Source organism: Anabrus simplex, chromosome 7 (genome assembly GCF_040414725.1).
Source record: "Anabrus simplex isolate iqAnaSimp1 chromosome 7, ASM4041472v1, whole genome shotgun sequence".
Classification (NCBI taxonomy): Eukaryota; Metazoa; Arthropoda; class Insecta; order Orthoptera; family Tettigoniidae; genus Anabrus; species Anabrus simplex.
Window position 1 is genome coordinate 179,079,862 of NC_090271.1, and position 12,108 is coordinate 179,091,969.

At 36.9% G+C, this 12,108-nt stretch overlaps 1 protein-coding gene across 5 annotated transcripts in view; it reads right to left on the reverse strand.

Annotated features, from left to right (window-relative positions):
• LOC136877770 (paramyosin) overlaps positions 1 to 12,108 on the reverse strand; it is a 652,246-nt gene that overhangs the window by 113,029 nt on the left and 527,109 nt on the right. For 4 of the 5 annotated variants that reach the window (XM_068228645.1, XM_068228647.1, XM_068228644.1 and 1 more), the window contains one exon: positions 9,257 to 9,361. In XM_068228645.1, the coding sequence (XP_068084746.1) occupies positions 9,257 to 9,361 (105 nt within the window). Of the gene's footprint in view, positions 1 to 9,256; positions 9,364 to 12,108 lie in introns of all 5 variants that reach the window. The other variant, XR_011018593.1, reaches the window with a different exon arrangement.

Here is a 12,108-nt window from a genome sequence, read left to right on the forward strand (position 1 = left end):
AGTTTTGGGTAATTTAGCTGTTATCCTCGCTTCATAGTTTCCTTTCTTCTCCATGTCCTTCAACAGCCATGTCTTAATCTTTGGCATTTTCTTTTGTTTAATTTTTGGCACACGAACATCTTTTAGGTCAGCGATTATTAGCCGATGGTTGCTATATAGGTACTCGCTGGGTATGACTTCAACATCTGTAACATACTGACCCGCTTTCCTATCAGTGATGATGAAGTTGATCATAGTCTTGAGCTTTCCATCCCAGCTGAATCTCATTATTTTATGGCTGTCCCTCTTCTGATACCATGTGTTCTGGATGGTTAAGTTGTTTCGCACACAGAAATCAATCAGGTTCTCTCCTTCAGAGTTCCTGTTACCATAGCCCTGGGGGTCAACGATGTTTTCACAGTCTAGTCTTTCTTTACCAACTTGGGCATTCAGATCACCCATAATGATTGTGATCTCCTCTGTTATTTGTTCCTCAAGTTTGATAAGGAATTGCTCTTTCTCTTCTGGTGGTACATCCTGTCTGTGGTGCAAAAATGGAGTTGGCTTCCTCCTTCATAAAGATATAGACACACAGACAGATATCAAATATGTGAGTGATAGGATCATCCAGATGAGTGGTAATGCCACTACAATCTAGACTATAAATCATTTTATTCACACTGAGTGAAATGGTACAGTAAAATTAAATTCTTTCAAGGTCCGCCTATTCAATACAATGACGTTTTATTGTGATTTAATCACATGTCAAATAGTCAAATGGTACTAGTTTCGGCATCTATGTGCCATCATCAGCCTTGAGTACAAATTAAAACAAGATATACATTCCTAAAACATCCAAAACACATTTTAACTCATTATAAAATAACATACAATTAATGTGGTGATACATGAAATACGATAAAATTATGATACAATTGGTGTGATATAAAATTTCATCCCCCTGTAGTTAACCTTTCCAATGTAAACTTTAATAAAGAAGAAATCGCTGTCTTATCAAAAGGCCCTAACCAAAACTGGCCTAACATGAATAAAATAAACATAATGACTAACATGATTATAGAATCAGAAGCTACAATAAACAAAATGCCTTTGAGAAACAAGACGAAATTAGATTTGAAATAAAAAGAAAACTAGATAAGATAGGCACAGCTAAAAACGTAAGTAGGAAAACTATTTCCACTAACTCTAATGACGACAAATTTACCTCTGAACACAAACAAATCACAGAACTTAAAAGTAAAATAAAACATAATGACTTAATAATTACAAAGGCAGATAAAGGTAAAGCTACTGTCTTAATGAATAAAACTGATTATGTATCCAAAACTAAAGAATTTTTCAACAACAACACATTTAAAATAATCAAGAAAGATCCTACCCAAAAAATCCAGAGGCAACTAAAGCAAAATTTAAAGAACTTAACTTTTCTTTTTACAGACTATGAAAAAATCTAAACTGATAACCATGAATCCAGGCCTTCCTACAGTCAAAGCCCTTCCAAAAATTCACAAACCTAATATTCCTATCTGACCCATTATCAACTGCAGACCCAGTCCACTCTACAAAGCATCCCAATTCATTCAAAATTTCCTAACAAAAAATTATCACTTTCTCTCCAACAAATCCATTAAAAACACTACTGAACTGATTGAGAAATTAAAGGTATTAAACCTACAACCTAATTACTCCCTCCACTCCTTTGATATAGAAAATATGTACCCGAGCATACCAATTTCTAAACTTCCAAAAATCATTTAAAATAATCTAAGTAAACATAGTTCTCTTAGCAAACTAGAAATACAAGATTTCATTCAGCTTCTAAATTTGGTCATCAACAATAACTTCTTTGTTTTCGACAAAATTATATATCAACAGAATGGACTGGTGATGGGATCACCTTCATCAGGAATATTGGCTAATATTTATTTAGATAACTTAGAACATACAAAAATCAATAACAACAATTTTCCAAATATTATCATGTGGGCTAGATATGTAGACGACACATTCGTCATTATGGATGAATCAATCAAGAACGCGGAATCCACTCTTCAAGACTTGAATGGTATTGACCCATACATTAAATTCACACTAGAGTCAGAAACCAATAAAGCAATCAATTTTCTAGATATAACCATTATTAGAAATACATCTGGCCTGTCTTACAAAATATACAGGAAACCTACACAAACTGCTAACACTATACACAAAGATTCCATACATCCCATAATGCACAAACGTGCAGCATACAATAGCATGGTATATCGAGCCTTCGCCATACCCATGGCAAAGAAACGAACTTAATACCATAAGGGCAATTGCCAAGTTCAATGGGTACAACAGGCAGTTTATAGAACAAATAATAAATAAATATAGGTACCGGCCTAAAACCAAACTCATAAAAGAAAAAGAAAAAACTCCTATCTCAACCACCTTCACTTATAATAATGACGTCCACAAAATCACCAACCTTTTCCGAAAACACAATGTAAGAATTTTCTTCAAAACTAACAATAGAACCTCCGAAATTTTACACAACTCTGCATCAATCAATACCCCCAGTATCTACTCCAAATCTGGAATATATAGACTAAAATGCAATGAATGCAACAGCTCCTACATAGGTCAAACAGGACGCAACTTTATGATTAGATATTCGGAACACGTCAACGCGATGAGACACAATAAGTTCTCCGCCATGGGTATACATATGCATGACACTAATCACAAATTTACTGACATTGAACAAGATATGGAAGTTCTTCAAACAGTAAACAAGGGACCCATAATGAATATAATTGAAAGTTATTACATCAACTGCGACCAATATTTTAACCCCAATTACAATTTAAATGAGATTTACGAGAAACGCAATATTCTTTTCGACCTTTTAATCGATTGGCTTAAAAATACCAAACTATCGAAAAACAGTTTGATTTTCCAAGTAATCCGGAATACACACTCCCGTCAATTACCCCCTCTACCCCATTCTTCCGCCCTGCCTTAGTTCCATTCCCCTACAAGAGCTCCGCCTCCTTCCTTCCCCTCGCCTTCCCCTCGCCTCCTTTACCGTTGCCCACACACTTTGTCCGGCTCCGTCTGTGTAACAACACGTTTACATGCTGCTCAAGGTGAGCCATCATTCAACGATGTTAATGTTTCTAGTAACTTCCACACATTGCTTCCAACGTCTAACTTGGCTATTTCTCCTTCAGGTTCAAATTGAAGTGGGAATTCATCTCTAATTACATCACGATCTTATATGATTAAAGTAAACTTCCCTTGAACCACCTAATATCTACAGGAACGAATGTCATTCACATAGACAGCATACAACTGCAAAAAAAAAATTACTGAGCCCGGATGCACACAGACTGAATTATGTAACGAACAGCCAGAATTTTAAGAATTTTATATCACACCAATTGTATTATAATTTTATTGTATTTCATGTATCACCACATTAATTGTATGTTATTTTATAATGAGTTAAAATGTGTTTTGGATGTTTTAGGAATGTATATCTTGTTTTAATTTGTACTCAAGGCTGATGATGGCACACAGATGCCGAAACTAGTACCATTTGACTATTTGACATGTGATTAAATCACAATAAAACATCATTGTATTGAATAGGTGGACCTTGAAAGAATTTAATTTTACTGTAATCCCACTTCAATACGGAACCAATGAAATTCATAACTGTGAGTGAAATGGTAGTTTAGGGGAAAGCCTAAAATTTAATTCTCAAAAATTTATATTATTCATGGTCCTATCGATAAATACTACGTAACTAAAGTTATATAGAATTAAATTTCTGATCATTTATATCATACATTTTTACCATACCGGCTATGATAACACAGATATTCATGAATTTATATTTTTGTTGGTAATTCCATATCAACTCCGAGCCATGAGAAAAGGGGTTAACAGAATTTAATGAAAAATCGGTATCTAGAGTCGGGGAATAAGAAACTACAGTCTAAGCTATAAACAATTTTATTCACCCTGGATGAAATTGTAGTTTAGGGGAAGGTGCCTAAAATTTAATTCTTAAATACCTATGTTATTGCTCCTATCGAAAAGTACTAAGTTACATAACAAAAATTATGGAGAATACAATTTCCGATCATTTATGTTTTATACAGTTTTACCGTACCGACTATGATAAGTGTGGTATTTTAGAGTCAGAAGAAAACAACTAAATGTGAAGGCCTACAATATCGAAAGCGCGTAACATTGATCAAAATAACATTACATTGACCATTGTTGCGTTGTTCTTTTTGTTATGCGGCCACTAACTCCTGAACATGGGATTACTGCTGCGTACCAAGTATAACAGCCTGCATGAATATTGGCGGGAAATAGCTGGGAGTCAGAAAACTTTCTTCTTTAGCATGCCATTCTTCTGGCTCATACACTTTCTGATACTGCTGCTACGTAACACACTGGTTCATCATAGTGTTCCAGCTTTTCGATCCCTAACTCTGACACACTGTTTCGAAAGAGCAGTATGCACACTTAAGGCAGAGGCTAAAGTAGTAGTAGTAGTAGTAGTAGTAGTGCCTGGTAGTAGTAGTAGTAGGCCTATTCAAAATTATAACATCACAATTCACTAAACAAACCAAATTGAACCCTGAAAAGAGCCATTTCTTAAGAAAAGCATCTTCCTATTCACTTTTATTAAATTCTACATTCATTTTTTTTCCAAATTAGCAGTGAAGAGGGGGTTTCTCCTCTGGATTGCAGGAAAAATTTGCCTCCAGGTCAGATAAATGTTTCCACCGCCTAGGAAACAGATTAGTGAAAGGGCAAATTTTTGCCCTGGGACTCTCCACTATTCGACACCCCCCCCCCCCACCTCGCTGAAAAAGGATGAAGAGTGTTCACGGATCACGGCTGTCTGCGGCTTGGTCATTCCAGCTCCGAAACTTTGGACTGTTAGATCAGCAGCGTAGTACACTGTTCGTTAAAAGTGAGAAAATGTGTGGTTTTTCATTTGATCGAGTATTTCACATGAAAGCATTGCTTTTAATCGCGCCATTCTTACTGATATCATTGTAATGACATATGTTCATTTCAGTTGGGAAAGCCACTAAGACAGTCTTTCTGAGGATGTAAAAAGGCAAGTGGAGAGTAAGTGTCTGCCATTATAATGAAAACTCCCAACCTGATTGTGACTGCAAGAGGGCCTACCATTACAATGAAAATTTCCTAACCCAGTCTTCATACGAGAAAATACGTTTGGTGACTGCCCCATCGCGTTTCTAGGGTAAAGTTAAGAGCTATGCAATTTAATACAATCTTGCTCACAAAGTGTACACTACCTAACCTAGAATTCTGTATACAATGTAGAATTCCGTAGCGAAGCACGGGTACATAAGCTAGTATTTACTATACGAGTGATTGTTGGAGACTTTGTTTGACATTATTTTCCATGTTGAGGTTTTGGAATGTCCTTTCTCCTTTGTTTATTTACAGATGTTTCCACATGTATCGAACATACCTAGTTTTTTAAATTTCTAGTACTACAGTAAAAAACTTTAACATTTTCAGCATTATTAAAAAAAAAAAAAAAAACAACTGACAGAAACTGACAGTCAGTGGGATTATTACAGCCAACACAGCTCAAGCGATACTGGCTGCAACAACCCAGCTGTAGAATCTGTACGCGCAAACATTCTTTATTTTCTGAATCACCCTTATACTATTTATAAAAGACTTCTCTATGTGTACAGTCACATTTCTGAAAAAACATCCTGATGTATTGCTGTTTATGAGCTAATGATCAAATAACAACTAAATTCACAAGTACTATTTTTAATGTTCTCTAGAGTTTATAGAGCAGATATAGGTTGAAAAACAAAATTTTCAGGGCAATGAGGAGCTCTCATCACATGGTAATGTACAAAATTCACAGATAAATAAAACTTTAGAAAGAAAAAACATTTTCATGAACATATTATAGACTCCAAGAAACACTATATCTATATTAATTTTAGTTTAAATGAAAACTCCAGCTGAATCCCCCTGATAGCACCCTTATTAGGGAATCAAAATGATCAGTCTCCTAATTATTTCATATGAACAATATTTCATTACTTTATCTGTTGTTTACATGCAAGCAGGGTTTCAAAATTGAAATTGTTAACCATCAGGCAGACGTCTTTCTTTTTTTGATTCATTATGCCCAAATAAAGAGTGCGTTTGAACTTATTAGCACTTTTTTGTGTTATCTTCTTCTCTTCCTAATATCCCTTCATCCTCTCACTGTGTTCCTTTTTACGTTGTTCAGTCCATCCTGTATTTAGTTCACATTTGTAGGTTTGGGGTTCTCCACTTAATCAATATTTATATAGTGTTAATTATATGTATTTACATTTAAAAGTACATTATGAGTGCAGGACTAATTTTGATCCTTTGTTTGGATCATCTTCAGCTGCTACATGTATTATGAACGTAAATATATCAAGATAGCAATACATTAAATTAAAAATACACTGACTGACAGAGCAAATGCAACACCAAGAAGGAGTGGTCAGAACTTTATGCCAATTGCAGGGTAGACTGACGTCACTGAGGTATGCTCATGATGTGAAATGCGCCGCTGTGCTGCGCACGTAGCGAACGATAAATGGGACATGGCGTTGGCGAATGGCCCACTTCGTACCGTGATTTCTCAGCCGACAGTCATTGTAGAACGTGTTGTCGTGTGCCACAGGACACGTGTATAGCTAAGAATGCCAGGCCGCCGTCAACGGAGGCAGTTCCAGCAGACAGACGACTTTACGAGGGGTATGGTGATCGGGCTGAGAAGGGCAGGTTGGTCGCTTCGTCAAATCGCAGCCGATACCCATAGGGATGTGTCCACGGTGCAGCGCCTGTGGCGAAGATGGTTGGCGCAGGGACATGTGGCACGTACGAGGGGTCCAGGCGCAGCCCGAGTGACGTCAGCACGCGAGGATCGGCGCATCCGCCGCCAAGCGGTGGCAGCCCCGCACGCCACGTCAACCGCCATTCTTCAGCATGTGCAAGACACCCTGGCTGTTCCAATATCGACCAGAACAATTTCCCGTCGATTGGTTGAAGGAGGCCTGCACTCCCGGCGTCCGCTCAGAAGACTACTATTGACGTGCACGCCTGGCATGGTGCCGGGCTAGAGAGACTTGGATGAGGGAATGGTGGAACGTCGTGTTCTCCGATGAGTCACGCTTCTGTTCTGTCAGTGATAGTCACCGCAGACGAGTGTGGCGTCGGCGTGGAGAAAGGTCAAATCCGGCAGTAACTGTGGAGCGCCCTACCGCTAGACAACACGGCATCATGGTTTGGGGCGCTATTGCGTATGATTCCACGTCACTTCTAGTGCGTATTCAAGGCACGTTAAATGCCCACCGCTACGTGCAGCATGTGCTGCGGCCGGTGGCACTCCCGTACCTTCAGGGGCTGCCCAATGCTCTGTTTCAGCAGGATAATGCCCGCCCACACACTGCTCGCATCTCCCAACAGGCTCTACGAGGTGTACAGATGCTTCCGTGGCCAGCGTACTCTCCGGATCTCTCACCAATCGAACACGTGTGGGATCTCATTGGACGCGTTTGCAAACTCTGCCCCAGCCTCGTACGGACGACCAACTGTGGCAAATGGTTGACAGAGAATGGAGAACCATCCCTCAGGACACCATCCGCACTCTTATTGACTCTGTACCTCGACGTGTTTCTGCGTGCATCGCCGCTGGCGGTAGTCCTACATCCTACTGAGTCGATGCCGTGCGCATTGTGTAACCTGCATATCGGTTTGAAATAAACATCAATTATTCGTCCGTACCGTCTCTGTTTTTTCCCCAACTTTCATTCCTTTCGAACCACTCCTTCTTGGTGTTGCATTTGCTCTGTCAGTCAGTGTATTACACTATTTAAGATATGTACAGTTCTAAATTATGATGATAATAACACATGTTAACATCCTCATCACATATCTGAGTTTGTTCACGAGTTCACGAGTTTGTTCATGGTGCATTTAGCAGCTGAAAATGATCCCAACAGAGGATCGAGACTAGTCCTGCACTCATAATGTACTTTTAAATGTAAATACATATAATTAACACTATACAAGTATTGATTACGTGGAGAACCCCAAAGCTACAACTGTGAACTGTTGAACCATCAATACAGAAATGAAATTGATAACATATGATATCCTGTATTTAGACAGGTGGGATTTACAGAAAATTTGTGTTTGTGAATTAAAGTTCTGAATTTTATTCTATCTTGGATGGTATCTTCATTAATGCCAATTTCATTTAGGTCTTCACTGATTTCTTTTAGCCAATTATTGTGATTTTTCATGGATAAGGCTAAGTTTAAAATTTTCTTTGTGAGCCTGTTATTATCTAAGTGACCATAAAATAGTAATCACTGTTTCCTGATGGCATTTGTGATTTTTTTCTGTAACTTGATAGATTTCATATGATTTATTTTTCATCCGGATTGCATTTTCTCATTTTGGTCCTAAGATTTTCCTGAGGATTTTTCTTTCTTGTTTCTTTACTCGAGATTTGCCATGAATTATAATAGCTTCAGAAGTGTAAAGTGCTTCTGTTTTAAATTCTGTTGAATAATGTTGTAATTTTGTCTTTTTTGATATAGTTATTTTATTGTATCTGTTCCAAGTATTTTGTATACTCTTTGAAGTTCTGCAGTTCTTTGTTAGCTTGCTGATTTAACCCTGCTGGTTTAATGATTTCACCTAGATACTTAAATTTGTTTACTTGAGCGATATTTCCATATTTGGTGATTAAAGGTTGACTGTTGAAACCTTATCTAGACACTTCCATATACTTTGTCTTTTCATAAGAAATTTGGACCTTCTCTTTCAGATTTACTGAAGAAAAAAATCCAATACATGGTATTTCAGGTCAGGGAGTTCATGTATAGTGATATATGTATGTGATATGGATAATTGTGACTTACAAACCACAGTAATGTTAGAAACAGTAATTCAAAAAAAAATACCTATATAATCACATGAACAAATAAGCTCCAATAAATTTAATTGTGGGAATCTAAGTTGAAGGATGTCCCCTTCTATATTTTACTTCAACGCCCATTCCAAGCATGTGTTCTCTCTCTCTGTAGAAGAGCCAGGGATTTGTAAGAAGATATATGATACTGAGATGTGCTTCATTTAGGTGGATATTACACTGGAAAGATATTGTAACATGCAATGTATAAAAATAATAAGTAGACGGCCTTACTTCTGGGGAATTTCTCGCTTGGGCTTCCTTTAGCTGTCTCTGAAGTTCCTTTATCTGGAGTTCATAGTCTTCAGGGGATTGCTCAGCAAATTTAACTGCAGTTTTCTGAAATAAGAATACTTTAATAATTTTACAAGTTGCTAATTACATTTTAATACATACATACATCCTCATTGTAAACTGTATCCGCCTCTGTATCATACGGTTGGCATTATTAGCTGCCGTTCTCGGAGGCCCGGGTTCGATTCCCGGTACTGTCAGAAAATTTAAAATGGCAGGAGGGCTGGAATGTGGTTGAAATGGTACCCCTCCATTGGGGGGTGTGCCTGAAAAGAGCAGCAGCAGCACCACCACGACCACCTCGGGATGAGAACATCAGTTTACTTTATTATAGACTCTTAATATTCTTGACCATAGTGGCTGGTATTTGATCCGTATTGACTTGATATTTATTTACATAAGTCTAGTACATGTTTCGGGAATCTATATGCATTCCCTTCATCAGCTAGTCAAATTAAAATTAAAACTCCTGTACACAAAAAGACCTAATAAAAGGGGGGGGGGGGGGGAGCATTAAGAAATCCAAAACTATTGCCTATACAATTTAACATTTTAAAAATCAAAGTGTGGATGCATGGAATTAAATTCCATCTAGTCGAATAGAATAAAACACAATAGAATAGAGTCTGTATGCATTAAAATATTGAGCACTATGTTCTTGTTGTGGCGTTAGATCACTGTGTACTTGAAGATCCGATAATTTCTTGTAAAATTCAATTGGAGTTGAGAATAAAAGAATAGTGCAAAAACTTATTACCATGCCGAAACCATCTGATAATGGGCGTGTTATGCAGCCAGGTGATGTGAGCTTAAAATGATCTGTAAGAGGGAGAAGTAAAATAGAAACTGTAATCGGAAGACTATAACAAACAAAATGAGAATACAACGCGTAAAATTATTAAAACTTACCAATATAATGATACAGGAAGTACGTGAAGCTGTCATATAACTATTAAGGATATATAAAAGCGGCTGAGGTTGTTCGGCGACTGACTGCGGAGTTGCAGTGGGAGGCGCGGTGAATGGACGGAGGAGGGGAGAGTACTACCCCTGTGTGGTAACGTCATACTTCCCTTCTTACGCGCTTTTCTTCCTTCTCTTTTCCTCTCACGTATTGCGTCACCAATTTAAACAACTGGTTTTCCTCTGCCATGTGCTCGTTAAGGCTATTTTCATTATCAAATTTTTGTAACATGTAAATTTCTAACTTTTCTTTTACCTCTGTTTTGCGGTTGTAATAGAACCATGTCCTGTTCAATATTAGTGAAGTGATGATTATTTTCGTGCATGTGTTCGCACATAGCAGAGTATCTAGAATGTCTTCATGCATTCACATGCTCTTTATACCGTACCGACACACTCCTTCCCAACTGTCTTATGTACTTTTTTTCACAGTCTTGGCAAGACAATTTATATACTCCCGACTTACTGAAAATGCTACTGCTGTTGAACAAAATTTTATTATTAGTATTATTATTATTATTATTATTATTATTATTATTATTATTATTATTATTATTATTATTATTATTATTATTATTATTATTATCGGTCCTAAAGGAATGTTGTGTTTCCTAAAGAGTTTAACCAAGCCATATGATTGTTTGATAATATATGAGAATGTGAATAATAGAGCAGTAAGAACACCACTAGATAGAGGTGAATTTAATAAAGAGATAAACATTATCCAAGATATTGCCAGAAGAAACGGTTACCCTATGAGCTATGTCAACAGGATAAAGAGTAAGGTCATGAATAGACCTAACACTCTACTTGTTAATAGGAAAGAAAAGAAAAAATTTGCAACATTCACTTATATTAACAAACAATCATATGGCTTAGTTAAACTCTTTAGGAAGCACAACATCCACGTATCCTTTAGGACCGATAATAATAATAATAATAATAATAATAATAATAATAATAATAATAATAATAATAATAATAATAATAATAATAATAATAATAATAATAATAATAATAAAATTTTGTTCAACATCAGTAGCATTTTCAGTAAGTCAGGAGTATATAAATTGTCTTGCCAAGACTGCAAAAAAAAAGTATATAGGACAGTCGGGAAGGAGTGTGTCGGTACGATATAAAGAGCATGTGAATGCACGAAGACATTCTAGATACTCTGCTATGTGCGAACACATGCACGAAAATAATCATCACTTCACTAATACTGAACAGGACATGGTTCTATTACACCCGCTAAACAAAGGTAAAAGAATGAATACCCTTGAAAAGTTAGAAATTTACGTGTTACAAAAATTTGATAATGAAAATAGCCTTAACGAGCACATGGCAGAGGATAACCAGTTGTTTAAATTGGTGACGCAATATGCGATAGCAAATGAGAAGGAAGAAAAGCGAGTAAGAAGGGAAGTATGACGTTAGCACACATGGGTAGTACTCTCCCTTTCTCTGTCCATTCACCGCGCCTCCCACTGCAACTCCGCAATCAGTCGCCGAACAACCTCAGCCGCTTTTATATATCCTTAATAGTTATATGACAACTTCATGTACTTCCTGTATCATTATATTGGTAAGATTTAATAATTTTACGCATTGTATTCTCATTTTGTTTGTTATAGTCTTCCGATTACAGTTTCTATTTTACTTTTCCCTCTTACAGATCATTTTAAGATCACATCACCTGGCTGCATAACACGCCCATTATCAGATGGTTTCGGCATGATAATAAGTTTTTGCACTATTCTTTTATTCTCAACTCCAATTAAATTTTACAAGAAATTATCGGATCTTCAAGTACACAGTGATCTAACGCC